Consider the following 25,786-nt stretch of genomic DNA (forward strand, 5'->3'; position numbering starts at 1 on the left):
TACCCAGAAAGACCCTGCGAAGGGGTCTCTTTAGTACCAATGATTCCAGAGGTTCTTTCTACCACAGCTGGTGGTTCCCTGTAGTTGAATTAAACAGTGAAAACAACAGGACATAATTCTAAATTACCCTCTGAGCTGCTTCTCAGATTGGCTCGTAGTGGGAAAAACTCTTAGACGAGTTGAGAAAAGGAGAATTGGAATGATGGTAATACTGTTAGAAACATTCCCATTATGTTTCCTTCCACTGCCTGTCCTCCCAAACTTACCCCCAACTAGTTACAAAGCCATTCTATAAACAGATTCTAGAAACCCACAACTTGGTCAAGTTTACGCCAAATCACTAGAATCTAATCTCCACAAGGGCACAGATCTTTGTTGATTTTGTTCATTGACGTGACTAACTGCCTAGAATGGTACCTGGCACATAGTAGGCGCTCAATAAATAATTGCTGAATAAATGAGTTAAATGAAAGTCAGTGACAGGGACCAACTGGAAGTGTTCTGTGCTAAGAGTGTTTGAACACAGATGGGAAGAAGGATGTTACCTCTTGTCAAGGAATTACCTTTTAAAGTCTGGGGGCTAACAGTGTTATTATACTTCCTTAAGGATGTTGCACCCTTTTCCAAAAATAGATTTATTTTTAAAAACAAAAATCAGACAAGTTTTATAGAGTCAAATTTTCCAGAGACAAACTAGAGTTTGGATTTCAGCTTAGAGTGAAAGTTAAGCATCAGTAATCTCTTGCAGAAGTATTTCTCTCTGCAGGAGGTTAAACATTCTGCTTGATTCCAAGCACTCGATTCTCTAAATCTTGTTTGTACTTCTGCCATCATTTTACTCCATTCCGGGGCTCTGGTACACAAGATAATGCACCTTTAAAATTCAAAACTTCCAAATTGAGATGAACGATTGTTGGGCTTGGGTTGGGGTTTATAACCAATTCGATCATTGATCATTTGTTCCCGGCTCTTGGGGTCACTGCTGAGCCCAATGGCGCCTTCTCCATCACTGCCTCCTACAACTTCCACATCTTCCTTTTGTTTCTTACGGTTCTGAAAGCGTAAAAGTTTTAGGATTAAGGCAACAGTCTTTCCAATAGCAAACATTTATTTAGTACCTACCATGTACTAGGCATAGGCTAGAGGGTAGGGTTAGGGTCTACAGAACAATAAACTGAAATCCTAGGTTTAGATGGTTAGGGTTACAAGGGGGATACAGGGATATAGTGATAAAAGATATAACCCCTACCCTCCAGCATGTCACAGTCTAACAGGGAAACAGGCAGACAGACAAGTACAACAGGATGACCAGGGCTATGACACAGGAAAGCCCACACTGCCAAAGAGACACAGAGCAGAGGTGAGGAGCTGAGGGGGCAGCAGTGAGGTTCACAGCGGGAAGCTGCAGTTAGAAAGATAACTAAGAGCTGGCAGACAAGGCAGAGAGAAGGATGTTTCAGCCAATGTAGTATTCAAGAGAAGAGAAGGAAAAATAAAGCTACTGGTAAAACGATAACCACCAGAAATTAACAGCTTGACTGACACCATGAGATTAAATGTAACACAGGGACACAGGTTTTGTGCTATCTTATCAAAAGCCCTGAGTTTTGAGGTTTCATTTTGTTTTCAGATAAAAGGTCTGGCTTTTTAGTCACAAGTGACTGCAGAATTCACAAAGCCTATGTCTCCGTTTAGTCATTTTCAAAAAGAGAGACTAAACCTTATCCATAACTGCCACTACCTGTGTGTAAAGACGGTATCAGATGCTGATAACCTTCTCTGGGAGAGGGAACATACGTCTGATCTCGAGTTTCTTACTAGAAGAACGGCTTGACTACTCTAATCACTGGAATCGCCACCCTTCTTCATCACTTACTGCTGAGCTGTGAGCATTTAAATGCCAACATCTAAGTATTATAGTGCATCAAACAAGGTATTGCACATATATATATAAACATAATGACTTTTCTGAGTCACTCTCTAGTCTACACTACCCAGAGGCAACATTAGAAAGTTCTCCCCAGACACCTTTGTGAAATCAAGTTCTAAAGGCAAAGGATGCTAGCGTTTTATAAGCCATAAGAAACCCTGAGAGTATCCGAATGGAATGAATCATTTCAAAGGCTTCCCACCATGAAAACTGCTGACTCTTTCAGAATGTGGAGTCATCAAAATGTCATCAAACCAATTTTAGTAAGAAACGAAACACCAGTTTTCGACTGGTTTCATTTCAGTTTGGGGCAAAACTATCCGTCCCTCCGAAGTTGCTGTAAAATAGGTCAAACCCACTGGCTAATTGTCCTTAGGAGAAAGACTAACTCAGCGGTGTGCTGACTCAAAGAGTCAAAGGTCAGCGTGCTAGCATTTTATGAGACTCATGATAACTGAAGTTTAAACCATACTCAAAGCTCACCCTTAGACACTATCAATATGAGCTTTTAAAAAGCAAAAAACTATGGGCCAACGACAGTGGCCAAGTGGTTGCTCAAGTTTGTCATGCTCCGCTTTGGCAGCCCAGGTTCGGTTCCCAGGTGCAGACCTACACCACTTGTCAGTGGCCATGCTGTGGCAGCAGCTCACCTACAAAAAGAGGAAGATTGGCAACAGATGTTAGCTCAGGGCGAATCTTCCTCAGCAAAAAGAGGAAGCTTGGTTGGGGCCTGCCCTGTGGCTGAGTGGTTAAGTTCGTGCGTTCCACTTCGGCAGCCTGGGGTTTCACTAGTTCGGATCCTGGGCATGGACTTGGCACCACTCATCAAGCCATGCTGAGGCGGCATCCCACACAGTACAATCAGAGGCACTCACAACTAGAATGTGCAACTATGTACTGGGGGGCTTTGGGGAGAAGAAGAAAAAAAACAAGATTGGCAACAGATGTTAACTGAGGGCAAACATTCCTCAGCACAAAAAAAAGGAAGCAAAAAATTATAATGCTTTGGGGCCAACCCGGTGGCGCAGCAGTTAAGTGCACATGTTCTGCTTTGGCGGCCTGGGGTCCGCCAGTTCTGATCCCAGGTGCGGACACGGCAGCACTCATCAAGCCATGCTGTGGCAGGCATCCCACAAATAAAGTAGAGGAAGATGGGCACGGATGTTAGCTCAGGGCCAGTCTTCCTCAGCAAAAGAGGAGGATTGGCAGCAGATGTTAGCTCAGGGCTGATCTTCCTCAAAAAAAAAAAATTATAATGCTTAGAGAACGCTAAAGGCCCCCCGGGGTGAGAAAGGGGGAAAAGAAATCCAAGTTATCTGTCTTAAAAAGAAACATACACAATACATAATAAAGCCATTATATTCATAGGTGTGTACAAAATATCTAGTAGGACAGCAAATGAGAATAGACTTGTATTGAGCATCTCCTCTAGGCCTGGCATTGCCAGGAACAGATGCAGAGAAGAAAACACTAATTCCTGCCTTCAAGAAGCATATGGCCTCGTGGGGGAAAACAGAAAAGCAAACAGACAGTTACAACAGAGAGTGACAGTGCCTACAAGAGAGGTGCACAGGGGGAAGAGGTTGAACCTAACCCAGCGGGGGGCAGGTAGTCTAGGAAGACTTCGGAAAAGAGCTGAGTCAAAAAATGAGCAGGAGTTATCCTGGCAAAGAAATGGAAAGGGCATTTCCAGTAAAAGAACGGAGTGTGCACAGGCACTGAGATTCAAGTTAAAGATAATTCAGCAGCGGCAGATAGAGTGGAGTAATGAGCAAGGCCCAGGTCATAAAGGGCCTTGCATGCCATCCTAAGGAATTTGGACTTCACTCTGAAGGCCACTAAAGAATTGAAGTCTTTTTTTTTTGAGGAAGATTAGCCCTGAGCTAACTGCTGCCAATCCTCCTTTTTTGCTAAAGAAGACTAGCCCTGAACTAATATCCATGCCCATCTTCCTCTACTTTATATGTGGAACGCCTACCACAGCATGGCTTGACAAGCAGTGCCATGTCCACACCCAGGATCCGAACCAGAGAACCCTGGGCCGCCACAAAGCAGAACATGCGCACTTAACCGCTGCACCACCGGGCCGGCCCCAGAATTTAAGTCTTATTAATGGACATCTAATACCGTGGGGTAAGGCTGCACTTAAAAATACATATTGAGCTCCTACTATGTACAAGATGCTGGGAACTCAGCAGGGAAGAAGACAGATGTGATTTCTACCATCAAGGTTCCTAATGTAACTGGTTTTACAATAAACAAACCAACCATTGTAAATTATAATAAATGCTATGAAATAAAAGAATAAAGTGACTTGAGAGACCCTAACGAGATGCAGGCAGCATGGATAGAAATGATACGCCTAACTAGGACGGGCTCAGAAGAGGCCTCTCAGACGAAACGACATTTAAACAGAGAGATGAAGAGAGGGGGAGCACTCGAGGCACAGAGAAGTAACATGTGCAAAGGCCATGAGCGATCAACAGTTTGGCATGTTCAAGGAAACAAAGGAAAGCCAGTGTGCCTGGGTACAGAGAGCAAGGCAAACCTGAGAGCAGCCAGAACATACAAATCTTGTAGGCCACGATAAGGAACTGAGATTTTATTCTAAGTACAGGAAACCAGTGAAGAGTTTTAAGCAGGGAAATGACATGATCTGAATTTCTTTAAAGATCATTCTACACACCTGATGGGGAAATGGACTGAAGTGACAAAAGTGGAAGAAGGAAGACCACTTAGGATGCTACGGAAATTGTACAGAGAGAGAGGATGGTTACTTGGACTAGGGTTGTACGGTGGAGATGGAAACGTGTGGGTAGATTCTAGAAATATTCTTGTGGTAAAATCAAAGGATTTATGGACAGAATGAACATAAAGGGCGAGGGAAAGGGGGACCTCAAGAGTGACTCTCAGGTTTCTGGCTTGAGCGACTGCACAGGTATCGAGATGGGGAACACTGAGGAGAAACTGATTTGAGGAAGAAATCAAGAGGTTTTCCGTTTTAACATGTTAAGTGTAACAGGCTGAATAATGACCCCCAAAGCTATCAGGTCCTAATTCTGCAGATGTGATTAAATAAAGGATCTTGAGGTGGGGGCGTTATCCTGGATTATCCAGATGGGCCCTAAATGCCATCACATGTATCCTTACTAGAGGGGGCACAGGGACATAGAAGAGAAGGCCATGTGATCAGGAGGCAGAGACCGGAGTGACGCAGCCACAAGCCAAGGTATGCCAGTGGCCACCAGAAGCTAGAAGGGTCAAGGAACAGATTCTCCCCTGGAGCCTCTGGAGGGAGCGTAGTCCTGCTGACACCTTGATTTTGAACAGTGGTACCAATTTCAGGTTTCTGGCCTACAGAACTGTGAAAGAATAAATTTCTGTTGTTTGAAACCACCAGGTTTGTGATAATTTGTTACAGCAGCCACGAGAAACTAATACATTAAGTTTGAGAGGCCCATAAAGCATCCAAATAGAGATTTCAAATGCTGTTGGTACAAGAGTCTAGAGTTCAAAAGTTAGAGTAATTGCTTTAAATACTCCTAAAGGTTTGAAAGTCGTGCTCTTACTTCCAGGTCCTTTCGAACACTCTCAAATTCCTCAATGTCATCAAGCTTGAGCTCCAGGCGCGTTGGTTTTCGTCGCAGCATACTGAAATCAACACCAAGGGCCAGGCCCAGTGAACTATTAGCTGCTAAAAAGGCAGAAAGAAGGAAAAACTAGAGGGGATAAATCTCAGCTACAAATATAAGATCAACTTGTAAGCATGCATGCTAAAACGAATGGCGATACAAAAGACTCATTTGGATTCACACATAGGCTTCTAAGTCTTTAGGTGGATGATTATTACATTTTTATTACATGATGGAGATCCACAACTTTCTAATTCCAAAAAACTCTTTCATCAAGAACTTAAAACGGCAAGCTACCTGTAAAGAGAATTCTAGGCAACAATCACTTTAACCTCATGCTCCTGTCACATTCAAAGAAATATTCTAGCTAAAAGGATAAAGCTAAAGATCACATCTTAATTCAGCATAGTTAGTGGGAGAGTATATAAGCCACTAAATTTGCTCAACTCTACATGCAAATTGTGAGAGATCTGTGATCACCCCTGAATGCTAAAATCAGTTTACTAAACCTCATGAAAACTTCCTCTAACTCACCAGTTCACAGAGTTATCCTCAGAGGCTAAGCAGGTCCTAAATGGATACGTCATTCATGAAACAAACACTTCTTGTGCTCCAGCACAGAGTTAAAAGGAAGACACAGTCTGTGGGGAAAACAAACATGTAAACAGAAAATTGCAACACAGTGTAATAAAACTCTGACAAGGGTAATGCAATGGCACCAATCCAGTCTGGCCTGAGCATGGCATGGACAGGAACATGGAGAGCTTCCTGGAGGAGATGATGTCTTAGTTGACTGGTGAAGGACAGGCAGAGAAAGAGATTAAGGTCACTCCAAGGAGAGAGAACAAATATACAAAGAGGGTCAACAGAACACTCCACAGAGTCTGAAAACCCTAGGTAATGCTTATGCTAACAGAAAACATTTTTTTAAGAAGAAAATAAAACTCCCCAACTGAGTTTAAAATCTGTGCGTTGCGTCCTTATATTCTCCACAGCATCCAGTAGACTGTATCTATGATAACCAGTCAGTAAATGTTCTCTTGAATAAACTGAGAGAGCCAATAAAGGCAGTGAAATGAACTTTTCTTCAGCACTGTGCTATGCTTTTCCATTTCCATTCTTTACATTTTTATTTACACATAGAAATCCTGCACGCCAACAAAATTACCCCCACTTTACAGATGAAGTGGGAGCTGTTAGTTTGGTTAATAAATGTCAGCTTCCTATAAACATTATACATAGGTTACATGGTGAGGATTCACGTAAGATGACTGATGTAATTGACTGATGTAATGAGAATGATGTAAGTGAAAGCTCCTTTAAAGTATTAACAGATATAAATTATTGTTACTTGTATCTGGGATGTATCAAGGACTGTGAAATACACAAAGGAATAAGCGTTTCCTTCTCCCGTGAAGCTTGGGACAGATAGAGGTGATATTATCAACCCCAAACACTAGCACATTACATTTCAAATCGCTTTATATTAAATCAGATAATATCCTGATACCAATGTAGGCAAATGGCAGAGGAAGCCAAAGTTTGGGGAGGGGGGGGAGGTTTCGGGGGAATGCTTAAAAGAAAGAAAAAAACTTCTTTGCATTTTCTTAACTTTTTCTGCTGATTGTGAAAAGCTCGCCACTACAAAGCAGTATAGGGTAGTGGGTACAAGCGCTCTCTGGAGGCAAAAGAGCAGAGGGCAGAGGTTCTAATCCCACCCACCAAGTATCTCGAACAATTAGCTTCATCTTTCACTACATCTTAGTTTCTGTAACTGTACTCTTTTGTTGTATGGATTCAAAGACGTAATGCAGAGTAAGTTCCTGGAACGTAACTTGGCATTTAGTAAACGCTCAATAAACAACAACCAGTATTATTGTCATTGTCCTTGTGGGTAAGGGCTCTGTCAGCTCGGGAAACACCAATATTTTGAGCATCTCCACCCTCGACATGGGAGCAAAAGCCTCGTCTTGTTCATCTCTGAGGCCCCAGCACCCAGCAGAACGCAGGGCCCGGCAGAGTTGCTTGCGTGCCGATTACCTGTCGCCTCACATCCATCATCTCACTCTGCATCTGATACATCTGATACAAAGACCGGGCTGAAGACAGACAACAAAATCAGGCGTGGCTCCTCCGCCGGGTCATTATTATACTCTGGCGCTAGAGGGCTCCTCGAGCTTAATCTCTCGCCGCTGCTCAAACCCACCGCAAATTCCCCCAGCTCAGGGGGAGCCCCTGGGAGAGAACTTCCGCACAGCGGAGGAGAACAGCTCTCCTTCCGCAGCTCCAGGGCAGCACTCGGGGGTCCAGGGCGAGGGTTTCCATGGCAACAGGGACCTCCGCTCCAGGACGACGTCAAGCCGCTCGTTGGGCCAGGAGGGACAGCAGGCCCCGGAAGCCCTCGATTTGCTCCAGAGTTCAGCCCCGAGCCGCGCGCCTGCACGCACCTACCTCTTTTCAAGCCTGCTCGGCCCCTTCCCAGAACCTCGGCGCCCACCGCGACTCTTCTTCCAGGCCAACTGGACTACACTTCCCAGACTACTCTGAGCCTCTCTCCTCGCAGAACCTCGTCCTCCGCGTGCTTTCCTCGGACGACTACGGGTCACGCCTCTCGACGCGCCCAGACTCTTCCCTACTACGATTCCCGTCATGCTCCACGCCACCCAGGACGCAGCGTCGGCTCTGGGTCCACTTCCGGTAGGTGACGCAGTTCCGCTTTGCTGGGCGCGCGGTGGACGCTCTGAAGCGTAGGGCTCGGATTTCGCTGGGGCTTCGCGGCTCCAGAGCCCAGCATGGCTTCCTCACGCGCCTCCTCCACGGTACAGATCTCAGCTCTCTCTGGCAGGGAGCGCGGAGGGGTGGGGGTCCCCGCGGGCTGGGGCCGTTAGGGCAGGTGCTAAGGCGGTGGAGGTCTGAGGAGCAGCGTTTTCCTGATCCCTCCCTCCCTTCTTGTGCTTTAGCTCACTTGCACCCCTCGCTACACCCGCGAACGGTAAAGACCTCTTCCGACTGATCCAGAAACGCAGCTCGGAAAGGGAGGACGTAGTGTGTCTTGGCCAAGATTTGTGTCTAGGAGGCCTCTTAATTGTAACGAGGCCTCCTTACTTTATATCCACTGCCTCACGTCTGAAAACGTTTGAAATGTATAGACCGGCAGCGTTGTAACTTGTTTCCCCTTAACATCGCCTTGGTTATTTCACTTGTCCTTGATGTTTCCCCTGTGATGAGCAGTGACCCTGGAAGGGTCGTAAAACCCCAGAATTGCGCTTCCAACCGAATGAAGTGAACACGTTTCAGAGCAAACCTTTGATAGGAAAATTAGCAAGAGAAATTCACTAGTTTTATCAACTTCTTTCTATCTGCAAAACTTAGGTGATCGAGAGACTGAAACACCCCCCTAAATAGTGAAAATGCATCTGAACTGGTGTCCAACTTGTCCTTTCGGTTGGGGAGGAAATAGGATTGAAGCTCAGGATGAGCTCCATCCTCGGGAAGCGGGTCAGTTGCTAAGATGAAGCCTTAGGCTAATCCAGGTCTTTAACTAAGCAGGCAACCAAAACCAAGGCACCCGATGACTTGGTGGCTCCTGTTGTGAAGAAACCACACATCTATTATGGAAGTTTGGAAGAGAAGGAGAGGGAGCGTCTGGCCAAAGGAGAGTCTGGGATTTTGGGAAAAGAAGGACTTAAAGCGGGAATTGAAGCAGGAAATATTAACATAACCTCTGGTAAGATGCGAATTGTGAGTCCGTCTTTGCCTTTGGTGCTCAGATTTTTGGTTATGATGCCTTCCCTAAACTTAGATGTCACTGGCTTTATAGCGTCAACAAATTTCAGTTTTTAAACTTGGATCTGTGTAAGGCCATACTTTGCCTACCCTATCCAGAGAGCCTTTTTGTTAAAACATTTTGTATAGTTTTTCTTCCGTGAATTGTTAGTAATTTTACCGGGAATTTATTCAGTGTGTATTTAGATTCAAAGTGATTCCGTTTGTCTTTTGGAGATCCAGCATAGTTGTGGCATTGGTTTGGAGCTACGGTGGTTTATTATATATTTATAATATTCTCCGTTTTTTAGTTTTCCAATTACTTTTCACTTAAAATGAGATATCTTTTTTAAATTATAAAAATAATAGTTATTGTGGCGCCTGGCCCTGTGGCCTAGTGGTTAAGTTCGGTGCGTTCCGCTTTGGCAGCCCAGGTTTGGTTCCCAGGCACAGGCCTGCACCACTCGTTGGCGGCCACAGTGTGGCAGGACCCACATACAGAATAGAGGAAGACTGGCATGGATGTTAGCTTGGGGGAAATCTTAATCAGCAAAAAAATTTTAAATAGTAATAGTTATTTTCATTTTGAAAAAATCAAACAATGTAGAAATGTGTGAAGTAGAAAATCCTGTAATCCTTATTAACTGGGTGTATATCTTTCCAAGAATTTAATAAATCTATAAAAGTGTATAATTTTTTTCCATAAATGAAACCATGATATACAAATTGTTTTGTTACTTGCATTTTTCCCTCTGTATACTGTTAAGGATATCTTTCCATGTCAGTAACTAATAGTCCACTATATTTTTAAATAAAATTATAGTGTTTGTCATAAGAAATGCAAACAGTACAGAAGAACAAAATGAAAAGATTTCTTTGCAGAAGTGATTTCTGTCAAGTTTCTCATTGATCCTCCCAAACATTCTTTTCTATGTACATGCGTGACTTTTTAAATCTTTTATGCTGTTTTAAACATAACTGCATCACTACTGTACTTCTCATTTTCCATCCAAATGCTTGTATTTGGTGTGAGTTTTAAAACTAGCTGCTAGATTATCCAAAAATCCTTATAGTCAAAGAATATCATTTTCATGGTACTTATTTCCAATTTACAAGTTATATTTGTGGTGTCCTTGTACTGGGACTGTTTTAGAGAATGACTTTGGCAATTGTTAAAACAACGTTTCTGTTTTACTTTCTGGATAGAAGACCTCGTTAACTCATTTGCTAAAGATGCTCCATACTCTTACTCTCTCATCTCATCTCTCAGCTATGTGTTTATGTAGGTGTAAGGTTACCAAATGGAACAAGGTGGCGTGAACCATATTCCTGCCTTTGAAAGCTGTGTCATTTAGTTTTCTGTGTTTGGCATAATTTGATAAACTGAGAAACAGTAACCTATAAAGTGTGTAATAGATTAGACAATTAACTTTCCCTAGGGGCACACACAGACTCAAATTGTGAGAAATTCTTTCTTTCCCCCATTTGAAGAAGATCTGGTGATTATGCGGATGTTGCATATTCTTTTCATAGGAGAAGTGTTTGAAATTGAAGAGCACATCAGTGAGCGACAGGCCGAAGTATTAGCTGAGTTTGAAAGAAGGAAGCGAGCCCGGCAGATCAATGTTTCTACGGATGACTCAGAGGTCAAGGCTTGCCTTAGAGCCTTGGGCGAGCCCATCACGCTTTTTGGAGAGGGGCCTGCTGAGAGAAGAGAAAGGTGCCCTTTCTAAATAGTTATCCTTCTCTTTTTTAATCACAGGGTTCTAGTTCTAAATTTCGGTTGGTAATCGTAGCCAAAGCTTTAATAGAATGTCTCAGATAATATTAACAGAAGAGTTTAGCCCATTATCTGAGTCTTAGGCCAATTTTGATTCCACGACTAACTTTTCTTTATAAACTGTGAAGAAGGTGTTAACATAATCTGCCCCCGCCAAGTGTGGAATTTTGCATTGGTAAACATTTGTCATTGAACTTTGAAAATTTAGACAACAAACGCATTCCTTGACAATGACATAAAACAACGATAAGCGTTTTCTGGATATTACTCAAAGAGGGCCATGTCCTCAGATAATCCTCCTCTTGTGATTTTTAAGTTTTAAAGTCTCTTAGTTACAGGCTAGTCATATGCAGTTGTGAGGCCCACCTCTTTTTATCCACTGTCCAATGTCTCCCCTTCGTCATTTTTTTTTCCTGGTTTGTATAGTCTGTACATTTAATCACTTTAAAACCTCTAACATTATCTCATGTCCATTAACTGGAACCAACAATGCTCGGCCTCTTTAATTTACAACGAAAAAAAAATCACTGTGAACCCACCTAGTATCTTACACAACCAGCTGGGCTGGCCACAGGGTGGGGGTATGAGAGAGGAGGGGGCGCCTCTGGGTAGGTGTCCAGGTGCCAGGAACGGCTAGAGGAGAGAAAGGGGGCTCCCAGATGAGGGGGACTGATTGTCCTAATGGGAGGGATGCAAAAGGAACGTCAGAAAGTGTTGAACTGGGGGGCAGGAGACCTCAGAGCTTTCTCCATCAGGGCACAGTATTGGACAGGGTGCAGTGCCACTGCCTGCCCACCCCTGGCACTTGGAGAACCAGTGACCCATGAGCCCTTGGCACAGTAAGCGCCACCTGAAACACGGATGACAGCCTGACCCTTCCACCGTGAACCCTCTTTCCTAGGGCCACCTAGCCTGCCTGCCTCTTCAGGACTTGGGGCTCAGCTAGTCCTCTCTCATTGCATTTACTCTCTTAAGGCCCTTACCCCTCATTTCCTCTTCAACCCACTGCTGACTGACTGACCGCTACCACGTTGAAATTGCTCTTTACTAAGCTCATCAACTCATCTTTACTAAGAACAGCCCTAGTACGCTGGCAGCCACTCCCTCCTTGAAACACTCCCTTTCCTCAGCTCTCATAAGACCAAATCCTGATTTTCCTCCTATTTCCTGACTGATTCTCACTCGCCTGTAAGCCTCTGTATTCCCTGCCTAACCTTTATGTGCTGCGGTTCTTTCCCCTCATTCTGCACTCACCCTGGGTGATCTCATCTGCTCCCTGGCATCCTTTACCATGTGTATTCTGATGACGCCCAGATCTCTGTTTTAGCCTAAATATTCCATAGGTACTTCAAATTTGGCATGTCTAAATTGAGCTCATCTGTTCCTACCCCTGTCCTATTCTCCTTGCAAATAACACTACCATTCAGTTTTCAGTTGAAAACCTGCCTCACCTCCTTTGTAATCCATCAGTGAAATCTAGTCTATTCTACTTCTGAAATGTACTTGCAATGTGTCTTCTTTTCTCTGCCTCCATTGCTTTCACATCTAGACTGTTGTAACAGCCCCAAACCTGTTGTGTTAATTGCTTCCTTAAATTCCTGCAGTGTCTCCTTCTTATGCTTAGAGTAAAGACTCCTAATCATGCCTTCAGCCTTACCTTGTGCCGCTCTTCCCCAGTTTACTAGACTTTGTAGCCACAGCGGGCCTCCTGGAATACTCAAGCTTTTTTTCTGTCTTGTCACTTAATTTTTCTTTCTGTTCCCCTCTCCTGCCTTTTAAAGCCCTTTTATTCTTTTGGTTTCAGCATAAATGCCATGTCTAAGAAGGCTTTCCTAACGTGACCGCTTGTAAAGTAAGCCCCTCCATTATTTTCTATCATAGTATGTTATTTTCAAAGGGTAGACTTTTATTGTTGTTTATTGTTTGTCTTCTCCAACAGAAAGTCTGGCTGATTGTTGTGTCCCTTAGGCGAATGTCTCGAATCCGTACTGCCGCTGTCCTCATTCAGTCCACCGCTGAGACTCAGGCTTCCTACAGCAGTACCCTGTCCACTTTCCCTGCACTTATTCTGCCCTTTTCAAACCATTCTCTGTACTTTTCCAGGGATCTTTCTCAAACGTAAACCCTCCTTACTGTGGCATTAGGAGCTCTCTGTGACCTGACCTCTACTCACATTTGCAGCCATATCCCTCACCAGCCCTTTTCTTGTGTTCCATGCTCCAGCCGTATTTATTTGTACCAATCATATTTGTGATTCCAAGCTCAACATGCTTTTCTTATCTCCAGACCTTTATATTTCTTAACCCCCTGCTTCAACTGTCCTTTCCCATTCTTGACCTATTGCCCCGACTAATTGAGGACTCAGTTCAGGTAGCGCCTCCTCTGAGAAGTCTTCCCTGACCCTCCCTCCAAGCCTACGTTAGGTATCCTTTTGCGTTCCCCTTTAGCACCCTCTGCTTACTCTGTCGTAATGCTGATATAACGTGCTGTAGTTCCCTGTTACTCTCCGCACTTCCCCACCCCGACTGTGCTAGTGGAAATCAAGAACTGTTTCTTAAGTCATTGTTGTGGACTTAGCACCTGGGTCAGTATCCAGCGCACTGTGGCACTGAGCGAAAGTTAGCTCTCTTCACAGACTCAGTGGTAGTGGTACTGGGGCTAGTCAACTCTAAATTGAGTAGAGCAATTGCTTATAGTTCAGTTTAGGGAAACTGCAAATAAAGATCAAGTGAAAGAAATCACACTGGAAGTTGAGACGTGGCAGCTGACTCTTACAGAAGGCCCCTAAGGGTTTGATTGGTGAGAGATTAGGGGAAGCTTCCTGTCTTTTTGGATGTCCTTTCCACATTCTCATCTTGCCTCTGTTTAATTCTGATGTTTTTTGTTATAGGTTAAGAAATATCCTCTCAGTAGTCGGTACTGATGCCTTAAAAAAGACCAAAAAAGATGATGAGAAATCTAAGAAGTCCAAAGAAGAGGTAAGATATGCCTTTGGCTTCATAGTATAAACACAAAATGAGGGAATAGTTCTCTCATTTTCTGTTTTCAGTGGTTTGCTAGGGTGAGGGGAGAAATGTTCGTAAAGACTCTGCTGTTCAGAAATAGTTGTTGGCAGTAGTCTGTGGTTCCTGTGTAGGAATAAATGGAGATTAGTGGGGCCAGCCCTGTGGCCAAGTAAAGTTCCATGTGCTCCGCTTCGGCAGCCCAGATGAGGACCTACTCCACTGATCAGCCACGCTGTAGAGGCGTCCCACATACAAAATAGAGGAAGATGGGCACGGACGTTAGCTTAGGGCCAGTCTCCTCAAGCAAAAAAGAGGAAGATTGGCAGCGGATATTAGCCAGGGGCAAATCTTCCTCACCAGGAAAAAAGAAAAGGTTAGCGTGTTTCCTCTTCAGGAAAGAGCCATGGCATTCCCTTGAGTAACTTTTACCAAGGAGCCAGAAACTGCCCAGTAAGACCTCACAGAAGCGAACACTGTAGAAAGCACATACGCCTGACCTCATCCTATTACTGAACTAATTCGCCTTTTTTCTAGGCAGTTATGTTAGGGAATTGACAGCTATGAGCAGGGCAGGAATGCCTCAGACTTAACATTTCTGCTGTTAATTTAACTTTCAGTATCAGCAAACCTGGTACCATGAAGGACCAAACAGCCTGAAGGTTGCTAGACTGTGGATTGCTAATTATTCACTGCCCAGGTAAGGAGAACCTCGAGAAGGGGAAAGAAGCGCATTTTTTCTTGTTTCCTCTCAAGGACTGAAGGTCTGCTCGATGATGACTGTGGTGGTGAAGTGAAATTGAACGGCAGAGACAGTCCTGTGGACCCTTGTTTACAACCCGTTTGCTCATGGTGATTATGGTGTTTGTATGTCACAGAGCCATGAAACGCTTGGAAGAGGCCCGTCTCCACAAAGAGATTCCTGAGACAACTAGGACCTCCCAGATGCAAGAGCTGCACAAATCTCTCCGGGTAAGATGCTCAGCGAGTATCTCATCTTCAAGGTGCTTAAATATTGGTTAGGTTTTCTCCCTTGGCCGCCTCTAGGAAAGTAAAGGCAGCTATAGTTATCCCTCTGCTTACACTGCTGCTGTTTGGGAGGGCCATCAGTTTAGGTGGCAGGACCCTGTTGTCCTTTGTACTCAGCAGAGGCCTGTGGTTCTGCTCTTTAATTTTTGCTTTTACTACGTTGAAGCTGCACTTTATGTCTCCCCACGTTTTTCCTGTGTATATCTAGCTGACACAGAAGCTAGCGATACTAAGACTGTAGCAGACAGCATGCTGGGGTTCCAGATGAGCCTTGACTCCATTCAGTCATCACTATATGTGTCTCCTCACAAAAAAAGTATCAAAGAACCTTGGGTTGTGTTAAAACCATAAACTTGGTTTTTTATGGTGGAAAAGCCAAGACACACTTGGATTAGCCTATTAATGATCACCATTTGTCTTTTTTTTTTAAGTCTTTGAATAATTTCTGCAGTCAGATTGGGGATGATCGGCCTATCTCCTACTGCCACTTTAGTCCCAATTCCAAAATGCTGGCCACAGCTTGTTGGTAAGTCCTGTGTTTTTTTCCTAAAGGCGGGGACAGGTTCAGGGAAAAAATTAGCATTTGTCTTAGGCTCTGTTTCCATATCCTCTTCCTCTGCTTCTCATGATCACACCAAACTAGGAATGCTCCTGCTCTGCCCATTATATTATGAATAGTCTTTCTGAACAGTTCTGACTGTTCACAAGGGACCGCAGAGATCCGTGACATGTGGCAGTCTGTCATGTTCTTGACACTGGTGTTTTGGAATAGGTCATATAGTCAGCTGTGGACTAACTAGTGTCCACACTTGACTGTAGCTTTCCTTTTTTTTTTTCAAGATTTTATTTTTCCTTTTTCTCCCCACAGCCCCCTGGTACATAGTTGTATGTTTTAGTTCTGGGTCCCTCTAGTTGTGGCATGCGGGACACCGCCAAAGCGGAGCGTGCGAACTTAACCACTCGGCCACAGGGCCGGCCCTGTAGCTTTTCTGTTTTAGTTACATAATCTAGGCAAGATGCTTCATCTCTCAGCTTCAGTTTCCTCATCTGTAAGTGGGGTGAGATGTCTGTAAAGCTTTTTGCCTTGATAGTGCATGGTATGTGGTAAGACTCAGTAAATGTGAACTGGTGTTTTGATGTTTATTTTGTTTTGTACTTACCACCACATATGCAGAAAACTCTTAGGATGTGATTACTTTGTTGTTTTGTTCTATTCAGTTATGAGTTATTTCTGTGGGACCTGGCCACCTAGAGGGAGGGAAACTTCCCTACGTTGTATGCACAAGAACCACTTGACTAGGCGGAAATTGAGGCTGAGGTTCAGGAGAAAGCCAAGGATCCACACCACTCCCTCCCCCTCCCCAAGCCTCAGTTTACCGCCCTTATAAAGTAGAACTGATCATTCCTGCCTCATCTATCTCACAGGTCTGTTATAAGGATTATTTGAGATGACAGATATGAAAGTAATTGGTTGAAAATTTTCTGAAATAAAAAGTCTAAAAAATTTAAGTACTTTGTAAGCAGCAAAATGCTGTACAGGTTTAAGGTGATAGTAGCATTATTAATGTTATTATTAATTGGGTAGTTTAATTTGTCCTACCTTCCCTCACAAATCAATCCAAAAGTTAAGGAGAAGAACAACTTGTGCTGTATTAATTATAGTCTAGTAGAGGCCTCTGCTTGCATGAAACCTGGACGTAGCTTTCTTCTATAACCCTTCAAATGATAAGCCTTTTATTTTTATTTTTCTGTCTGCCACTGTATAAAGTTTATTGGGGGTGAGAAGAGACTGTCCTTTAGTAATGTTACCAAGGTACCTTTTCCTTCCCAGACCAACCCTGGCTGAGATGCTTTCCTTTGTATTTGATAGGAGTGGGCTTTGCAAGCTCTGGTCTGTTCCTGATTGCAACCTTCTTCACACTCTCCGAGGTGAGTTAGAATGTTGTTTAAATCTCAATCTTTTTCCCACTGTGAACTCTGTCAAGCAGTAAAACTCTGACACTCTACCTATGCTCAGACCCAGGACACACAAGATTAATTCCTGATTCGATTTGACTTGGTTTGTTTTTTTCTGACCGCAAGGCTGGAAGATAATGACGTCATACATATACCACATTTCTCTCATGTTCAGCCCCACTCTGGCATTTACAATCTCTAAACCAAAAAAGCAAAAGTGTTTTTTGTAATTTAGTTCATTTTTTTAAATAGTTGAGTAGTCACTTTAATACTCTATACGTCCACCTGTTCCCTCATATATATCTACATTATTCGTCATAGTCTGTATTTGCACATCAGTTATAAAGCCGCGAGAACCCTTTAACTTTTATCTCCGACACTCCTTCAGGCCATAACACAAACGTAGGAGCAATTGTATTCCATCCGAAATCCACTGTCTCCTTGGACCAAAAAGATGTCAATCTGGCCTCCTGTGCTGCTGATGGCTCTGTGAAGCTTTGGAGCCTTGACAGGTACGTATTGCCATTCTGTCCATACTGCAGTCACTAAAATAGTTGATTGATTGGTCCTTGGAACCCGAAAAATCTGGTATTTAACCCCAGAGATGCTGTAAGAGTCAAGGTAACCTAGAGTAAAAACTTAATGGAGGATTTCTTAGACCTTTTCTCACCAGAGGAGTTGTCAGGTCTTTCTTATCTGTTAACTTTGGACGTTGATTTTTTGCCTCAAATGTAGTGGCCACTGTTTCCTGGCTGCAGTTATTCTGGAAAGATGCATTCTACCTCCTATGCAATAGACTGATCTTGGAAAAATACACTGTTTGGTAGATTGACTGAAGATAATATTATTCTCGGCAGCATGTCAGTTCTTAGCGAACAGCCACGGGGGAGCGGAAAGTGAGGTTCTGCCTGGCAGGATTGCCAAGGAAGAGATGTGTCCTCCCACAGCGTCATTCCTCACCTAGACTATCTTCTCCACTTACAACGTTTTTCTTTTTAATGTGTTGATGATTACTGTCTTCTGAGAAGTTTTTGGAAGCATCTTGTTGGCTAAAAGACATCTGAATTCACTTGCTTGGTTTTCTTTCTTTGGGAAAGCACATGAGGCTTTTATTCCAGGGTTTTGTAAAGAGCTAATTAGTGTCTCCACTCTGCCAGACAAGGTCTTACCCATGAGCACAGCAAGTTTTAATTGGCCTTGGTGATACTTAGCAATATTTGTTCCCCTAGGACTTTGATTATCTCTCTGTGTGCACATTGACAGAGTTCCCTTTTTAATTGCCCTCTTCAGGGTTTATGTTTATTTCCTTTTCCTGGTGTTTCAGATCATCTTTCTGTGGTTTCTGGGCAGTAGAATTTAATGGCCACCAAAAGGAAACTAAGCCTCTCTCTGTTTAGGATTCCCTTATTCCATGCAGAACCTTGAACAAGCGGAAGTTTAAGAAAGATTTACCTGTAATCCACTTGCACCAAAACTACTTGATTTCTGTCGCCTCACGTCTCTGTGGAAGTATGTTTTCTTTCCAGAATCCCAGCACTACTTTGGGACAGGGAGGCTATTTTCCTTTCAATAGCTAAAATATCTTTTGTTTTTCTCAATCCTAAATGGTCTGTAGCATTATGGGTTTATTAAGTTCTTAAATTGAGGTGGAAAGACAGTGTGTATTGAAGTGCTATGGGCAGTGTGCCCTCTGGGCACATGAAATACTCCCAAATCTTTTAAAACCAAGAGGAGTGGCTTAAATTGTTGTTTGCCCTAAAGTTTGAACAAATGTAAGTTTAGTTACAATTTGGCTCCTCAGTTTGAACAGAATGGGTGCATCTCTGTACAATAGTTAATAAATTCAGTGCATATTTACCTGACTATAAAATAGTTTACTCACATATGCTTGATTCCTTTTCAGTGATGAACCAGTGGCGGATATTGAAGGCCATACAGTGCGCGTGGCCCGTGTAATGTGGCATCCATCAGGACGGTTCTTGGGCACCACCTGGTAAGCCATCCTGTTGTTCTATCCATACAGGCCTATGCCATCATGTTAATCCTTTATGGCTCTCTTTCAGGTAAATTTTTAAAGCAAAGATCTTCAAGTTGGATTTCCTTGAACTACAATGAATCAGAATCAAAAGAGAGTATATGATATAGTTATGGCTAAGCATGTTGCTTTTAAATTGAAGTTAATCTGGGGCCGGCCCCGTGACCAAGTGGTTATGTTTGCGCACTTTGCTTCTGGCAGCCCAGGGTTTCGCCAGTTCGAATCCTGGGCATGGACATGGCACCACTCATCAAGCCATGCTGAGGCGGCGTCCCACATGCCACAACTAGAAGGACCCACAACTAAAAATACAAAACTATGTACCCCGGGGGCTTTGGGGAGAAAAAGGAAAAATAAAATATAATAAAATAAATTGAAGTTAATCTGAAATTTCAAAATCACTAATAGCCAGAAAACTAGAGTTTTCACTCTTTCTTCTCTTTCTTGACCAATGTTAGAAGTGTATATTTTTTTGTTACACGTTGTATTACAATCTCTCTGCTTACAAATTGATCTCCCTTTCTAGTTCTGCAAGTTCAGTGAGGGCAGAATCTGTTAAAGAACCTTCTAATTGAGATATAATTTACTACAGTGGAATGGATTTATTTTAAGCATACAGTTCAGTTAGACTGGACAAATGCATGCGTTCATGTGACCCACTTTGCCGTATCATTCAATTGTATGACTCTGCCGCAGTTTATTTATCCATTCTCCTATTGGTGGACATTTGGGCTATTTCCAGGTTTTGCCTAGTCAGAATAAAGCTGCTATAAATATTCTTGTACAGTGCTTTTTGTGGACGTGTTTTTCTTTCCTCTCTCTGAAATAAATACCTATGAATGCACTTGCTAGGTCATAGGGTAGATGCGTGTTTAACTTTTTTAAAGTTCCAGAGTGATGGTGCCCGTTTGGTGGTGCCCAGAATTTTGGTTGCTTCACATCCTTGCTAGCATTTGGTGTTAGTCTTGTCATTTTGCCCAATCTAGCAAGTGTGGTGAAATCTCGTGGCTTTCAATTTTTATTACCCTAATGAGCATTGGTGCTGCGTGCTTTGTCGTATGCTTGTTGACTGATTATATATCCTCTTTTGTGCAGTGTCCGGGTGCTTTACTCATTTTTTTTACTGATTTTGTTTTTCCATGCTAATAGACAGTTCTCCAACCATTTATTGAAAAGACTTGCCTTTCCCTATTGAAATTGCTTTGGCAACCTCACTAAAAATCATTTGACCATACAGGTTTTGGTCCATTTATATATTCTCTGTTCTGTTCCATTGACCTATTTGTTTATGATTGATTTTTTTGTATCCCTAGCATCCAATTTAGGGCCCAATAAATGTATAGATGCTCAATGATGAAAAGACATAACAATGGAATTGGGTAAGAAAGAAAGCAAGAGACTCTTTGTTTGGCTGTTATGAGGGAATTCTGTTCTCAAAAGAGCCACTGGAGTAGGTTTATGGAAGTCTGTGGTTTCCTACTTAGCACCCAAGACAGATATGCCAAGTTGTTGAGGCATTGTTTAGGCCAGAAAAGAATTTCTTGTTTAGGTGGTTGCATGAATAGTTTCAGAAGCATAACTTGAACTGCAGCTATTGATAGGAGCTGAAGAAATATCTGCTGGTTAATTGTTAGTTTGATTTTTTAGCTATGACCGCTCATGGCGCTTATGGGATTTGGAGGCTCAAGAGGAGATCCTGCATCAGGAAGGTCACAGCATGGGTGTGTATGACATTGCCTTCCATCAAGATGGCTCTTTGGCTGGCACTGGGTAAGGCTTCTTCCATGTAGCCAGGGGCAGCTCAGTGGGCTCACCTCTTACCTGCACCGCTTCCACAGAGAACTGGATTCACAATGTTCATTTATAAATTATTTTATCAGGGGACTGGATGCATTTGGTCGAGTTTGGGACCTGCGCACAGGACGTTGTATCATGTTCCTAGAAGGCCACCTGAAGGAAATCTATGGAATAAATTTCTCCCCCAATGGGTAAAATGGCTCGTTGAGTGGGGGTGGAGAGGGTTCTCAGTCAGAAAGTACTCTTCATTTCTAACTTCGGTACTACATCTGACCCACAGCTACCACATTGCGACTGGCAGTGGTGACAACACCTGCAAAGTGTGGGACCTTCGACAGCGGCGTTGCGTCTATACCATCCCTGCACATCAGAACTTGGTGACTGGCGTCAAGTTTGAGCGTAAGCTTTCCTCCTGTTTTAAGCCTAATCATGAGACAGACAGACTGCATTTCCGTGGAATGCAGGCCAGGCTTCTGCTTAACTTGGCAATGGAACAGGAGAGAATTTGGGCTCTGATGCAGGAGCAAATTATGATTTCCTTCCCTCCCCCGCGCTTTCAGACGAGCTATGACACAGCATGCTGCTGCTTGCTGGGAAGTAAGGAAGACTTCCAGGAACGCTTAGCTTCATTTTTTTCTCCATGGAAGTCCTAAGCAATGCGTCCTTAATATTCTACACAGGTTGTCTGTCAGGGAAAGAGCAAAAAACCTTAATAATGTTACTTGCTTTCCTCAGTCTGCCTGTAGGTGTCCCTTTTTCCTGGAGGCCTAGAAGGAGTATAGGTCAGAGTGGTGGTGGGGTTTTCTGCGTGTGGAAATAACCTTCTCTTTTGAAATAGCAGATTTTTGTGCTTTTATTTTCTTATGCTATTTTGAATACTTGAATTCCTCAAGCGCCTCCCCTTTTCTCTTGTAGCTATCCATGGGAATTTCTTGCTCACTGGTGCCTATGATAACACAGCCAAGATCTGGACCCACCCCGGCTGGTCCCCGCTGAAGACTCTGGCCGGCCATGAAGGCAAAGTGATGGGCCTAGACATTTCTTCCGATGGGCAGCTCATAGCCACGTGCTCATATGACAGGACCTTCAAGCTCTGGATGGCTGAATAGGCAGGACCGTGGAAAAAGAACTCTTACCTCAAGCTCTCCCTTCAGAGCCATTTGCAAAAGAAAGGAATTGATGTGTTTTGTCCTATCATGTTTTTTGCCGATTACTGTGTATAGACCCCCAGTAGAATTGGGTCTCCAGGATGTCAGCCTCCACTCCCGACAGGCAGCCCAGTCCTGGGTGTTGGTGAACCCCTTTCGTGGCTGACAATTTTCATCTTCAAGCCCTCCCACGAACTGTGTAGACAGTATTTTTATGAATCTTTTGTTTGAATGCCCTATTGCCTCCCTCCCAGCCCTCAGGATTGTGACTGGCTCCGTTTTTAATTCTTGAAACTTGGCTTTCCTGTACATGGTACATGCTTCAGGACTACCTCTGGCCCACAAAGCCAGGCGGCTGCACTGTAGTCTGGAAGCCCTCGAATGAAGAGGCACATCTCCCCACGCCCTGGTTACACAGTGTCTGACAGAGTGAGAGCCCTTCCTCCACCTTGAGAAGGGGGGTGAAGAGGTCAGCCCCGGCCGTGCTCAGGGTCATGCAGGAAAGAGGACTTTCCTCTCCCTGTGAGTTCACTTGGAATGCTCACTGCATCAGGAAGCTGAGAACTGAACGTTTGCTTTCTCAGAAAATGTCTTCCATTTTTCTTCGAAGTTTGGCGTCCTTCCTGTTACCCAAAGCTAGGCCGTTGTGTCAGAATTCAGTGAAATTTTTAGAAAGCAAACATGGTGTCTCTATCGCGCGGCTTCCTTTCTATTGGTGATTTAAAGGATGTACCCTTTAGATTGAGGTAACTCAAAAAAATCTCTAGTGGCTATTTCTAGACAAACTTTTTTTTCTTACACATTTGCTACAGAGTAAATCCTATTATAAAAACTGCCCTTTAAAGAATTATTTTGTATGGTTAAGCATCTTCTGAATCTTAGCCATTGGTTCACAGAGCCCCCTTTTTTTGGTTTGAGATAGAACAAATGATCTCAGATACGGCTTAGTCCAGTTTCTGTCTCCTTCCAAGTGCTCTGTTAATAATTTTTATAAAAAAATAGAGGGCTGTTGCATTGTGGGCCAGACCACCAGTGAACTGTATCTAGACTCTTAATTCTTACTGGCCGTGCAGGAGTTACCTTCACCTCTTTCCATCCCAAATGTGCAGCCACTGTCCTCTGAGAGTCCCCAGTAAACTCGCACAAAAGTGCAGCAACTTGGAGGGAGAAAGGGTTGTGTAGAGGGAATTCAGGAAGGCCTTGTAGGATGGCTGCTTCTTGAACGTCAAACACTTTTCATTCGCTCTTCCAGGGAGGGTGAGGGTCTGTCTCGCTCTATTCTGTGAACTGTGTGTGTGGTTTATAGCCTAGTGTTGTTTACCTGGTTCCAGTTACAACCTCATAGTTGCATACCCCGTATACCTCTGAAGCTTCAGGTCCTCAGCTCTGCCCTCTGCTGGCGCTGCGCTGTTTAAGTATTAATTGGCTCTGTTTCCTTCATAGCTGCCCATGAAAAGAAATTATTTTTCATTGCTACCCTTGTAGCATGTATGAACTAATACCGAACATTACTTATTAGCATGCAGTTTGGGTATAGTGTGTGAGCAAAGGTTTTCAGTTGTTTCAAGTTTAAATTCTATTAGTTCTGTTAAACTTGTCTTTTTTTTTTCCCCCTCTTGGTGGTTCTTCCAAGGGATTTGGAGGCGGCCACTGGGTAAAAACACTTCATCTAAGCCTTTGGCAAAATATATGTCTTGTTTGGAATCTACATTTCTTCACTGGAAATATTGCAAGAAAGCAGTTAGCTGAGGAGCATAAACCAAGGGTGGCGTTTATGGTAATGGTGAGAAATACACCCACGACTTAACAGGCCACTTATCTCGGCCTTGACACTGGGCCAGGCTCATTGAGACATCTCGTTAAATCTTTACAATCTTATGAGTTAATTATTGTTGCCTTTTACAGACAAAACTCAAGCTCAAAGAAGTTTAGTAACTTGCTCAAGTTACCCAGTTAATAAGTGGTGGAGCCTGGTAGTCTGTGACTCTGTGAAGAGATTTTGTAGGGCCCCAGTGAGTATGTTGGCAACACTGGCCAGACAAAAAGACCAGTGCAGGAGCTGGCCTGGTGGTGTAGTGGTTAAGTTCACACACTCTGCTTGGGCGGCCCCCGGCTCACACGTTCAGATCCTGGGTGCAGACCCAGCAGCGCTCGTCAAGCCACACTGGCAGCATCCCACATAAAATAGAGGAAGATTGGCACAGATGTTAGCTCAGCAACAATCTTCCTCAAGTAAAAGGAGGAAGATTGGCAACAGATCTTAGCTTGGGACCAGTCTTCCTCACCAAAAAAGAAAAATGGTCCAGGGCTGGCCCAGTGGTACCCTGGTTAAGTTCTCACCTTCCGCTTTGGTGGCTCAGGGTTCGCCAGTTTGGATCCCGGGTGCGGACGTGGCAACACTTGGAAAGCCATGCTGTGGTAGGCATCCCAAATAGAAAGTAGAGGAAGATGGGCGTGGATGTTAGCTCAGGGCCAGTCTTCCTCAGCAAAAAGAGGAGGATTGGTGACAGATTTTAGCTCAGGGCTAATCTTCCTCAAAAAAATAAAAGAAAAATAGTCCGGCCAGCATGGCCTGTACAGCATGTTTCGTGTGCAAAGCCCGAGCCTTTTACTGCTCCCCCTTTTGTGCTGCCCCTTTGACTGGTCACTGCATCTCAGTCTGACTTCATGCCAAAGGGAGTTAGTAATTTCACCACTTCCACTTGATGAACTTATGAGGAGCTGCTAGTGTTATTCAACAAGAAACTATTTGCATTCGAGGATCGAAGATACTTTGTTGTGTGGAACTGTCTTGAGCATTGCAGCCTGTTTTAGCATCCCTGACGTCTGGAGTACTAAAACCCAGCAGCACATCCCACCCTGTTGTCACTGGAGTTTGAGAGATGCTCCCGGACATTTCTAAAGGCCCTCCAGGAGGATGGCGCTGCCCCGGGGTTAGAACTACTGAATGTGAGAATAGGAGATGCTGTAGAGTCAGGTGTATCCTTCCCTATGCAAAAAGAATCCATGTCTTGTCTTATTTGGATGGTGTATCAGCCACTCCAAGAGTGTAAGTTCTATTCCGACTGAAAGGCCTCCACCACTTACTAGCTGGGTGACCTGGATTCAGGCAGCCTAACTTGGGGCGCCTCAGTTTCATCTGTGGAAATAGGGCTGAAGATAACTGAGCAGTAGGCCAAGTGCAGGGGCAGGTGTTCCCTCCCAAGCTTCCCCCACTTCCTCTCCTTGTGCCTCAAGGCTCTGAGAACATGGTGAGATCATTGCACCGCTTACTTGCCGCAGGGTTAAGGAGCAGGGATGTGTAAAGAAATGAAGTCAGTGGGGAGAGGTCGAGTCCCAGCTTTAGTGTAATTATCTTTGATGGCGCAAGTGGACAGGCAGGTGCTGGTCCCCTGGCGGGATGTGTAGGCGTCTTTCCAATTTTGCAATGGAGAATATCCTCTGCACATTGGAGCTTGAGACCGTTTGGTTTTACTAAACATAAAATGTGTCTTGGCTATTTTGGAATATCTTGTACATTAAGGCCCCTAAGAATTTATAGAAGCTAATCTCAAACACACAAAACGTTATTTAGAGCAAATAAAACTGAGTCAATTTCTCGTCTCTGAAATCTTGTTCTACAAATCCAAAAAACTCAAAATGTTATCTTTTCATAATTGTGATACCATTTTAACCACTTACACTGTTTCCGAGCCCTGGGCCTCCAGGCAGC

General features: G+C 43.7%; 2 protein-coding genes across 6 annotated transcripts; one reads left to right on the forward strand and one right to left on the reverse strand.

Annotated features, from left to right (window-relative positions):
* Positions 1-619: 619 nt before the first annotated feature.
* On the reverse strand, positions 620-8,159 carry CDC26 (cell division cycle 26). 2 transcript variants are annotated; one of them, XM_014735974.3, is made up of 4 exons: positions 8,014-8,159; positions 6,097-6,203; positions 5,500-5,624; positions 620-1,053 (listed from the first exon to the last, which is right to left on the reverse strand). In XM_014735974.3, the coding sequence occupies exons 3-4, from the start codon at positions 5,578-5,580 to the stop codon at positions 877-879; spliced, it is 258 nt and encodes an 85-aa protein (XP_014591460.1). In that variant the 5' UTR covers positions 5,581-5,624; positions 6,097-6,203; positions 8,014-8,159; the 3' UTR covers positions 620-876. The 2 variants fall into 2 exon arrangements, with proteins under 2 accessions (XP_014591460.1, XP_001488659.3); XM_001488609.6 differs by having other exon boundaries at positions 5,500-5,581; positions 8,014-8,153.
* Positions 7,737-25,684, forward strand: PRPF4 (pre-mRNA splicing tri-snRNP complex factor PRPF4). Of its 4 annotated transcripts, none has more exons than XM_014735973.3 (14): positions 7,737-8,259; positions 9,112-9,289; positions 10,861-11,047; positions 13,998-14,085; positions 14,730-14,809; positions 14,988-15,081; positions 15,570-15,664; positions 17,009-17,067; positions 17,483-17,606; positions 18,998-19,087; positions 20,777-20,899; positions 21,010-21,117; positions 21,207-21,325; positions 21,842-25,684. In XM_014735973.3, the coding sequence occupies exons 1-14, from the start codon at positions 8,212-8,214 to the stop codon at positions 22,033-22,035; spliced, it is 1,587 nt and encodes a 528-aa protein (XP_014591459.1). In that variant the 5' UTR covers positions 7,737-8,211; the 3' UTR covers positions 22,036-25,684. The 4 variants fall into 4 exon arrangements, with proteins under 4 accessions (XP_014591459.1, XP_001488913.3, XP_023484446.1 ...); XM_001488863.7 differs by having other exon boundaries at positions 8,235-8,381; XM_023628678.2 differs by having other exon boundaries at positions 8,253-8,381; positions 9,109-9,289.
* The last annotated feature ends 102 nt before the right edge of the window (positions 25,685-25,786 follow it).

The sequence above is a fragment of the Equus caballus genome, chromosome 25 (assembly GCF_041296265.1).
Source record: "Equus caballus isolate H_3958 breed thoroughbred chromosome 25, TB-T2T, whole genome shotgun sequence".
NCBI classification, from domain to species: Eukaryota; Metazoa; Chordata; class Mammalia; order Perissodactyla; family Equidae; genus Equus; species Equus caballus.

Coding starts and splice junctions, on each gene's coding strand:
- CDC26 (XM_001488609.6), bottom strand. CDS start 6,149: ATGACGTATCCATTTAGGACCTGCTTAGCCTCTGAGGATAACTCTGTG. Junction 5,582..6,096: donor GAGGATAACTCTGTGAACTG/GTGAGTTAGAGG, acceptor TGTTGATTTCAG/TATGCTGCGACGAAAACCAA. Junction 1,054..5,499: donor GTGTTCGAAAGGACCTGGAA/GTAAGAGCACGA, acceptor TTACGCTTTCAG/AACCGTAAGAAACAAAAGGA.
- PRPF4 (XM_014735973.3), top strand. CDS start 8,212: ATGCTCCACGCCACCCAGGACGCAGCGTCGGCTCTGGGTCCACTTCCG. Junction 15,082..15,569: donor AGCTGCACAAATCTCTCCGG/GTAAGATGCTCA, acceptor TTTTTTTTTAAG/TCTTTGAATAATTTCTGCAG. Junction 17,068..17,482: donor CCTTCTTCACACTCTCCGAG/GTGAGTTAGAAT, acceptor ACACTCCTTCAG/GCCATAACACAAACGTAGGA.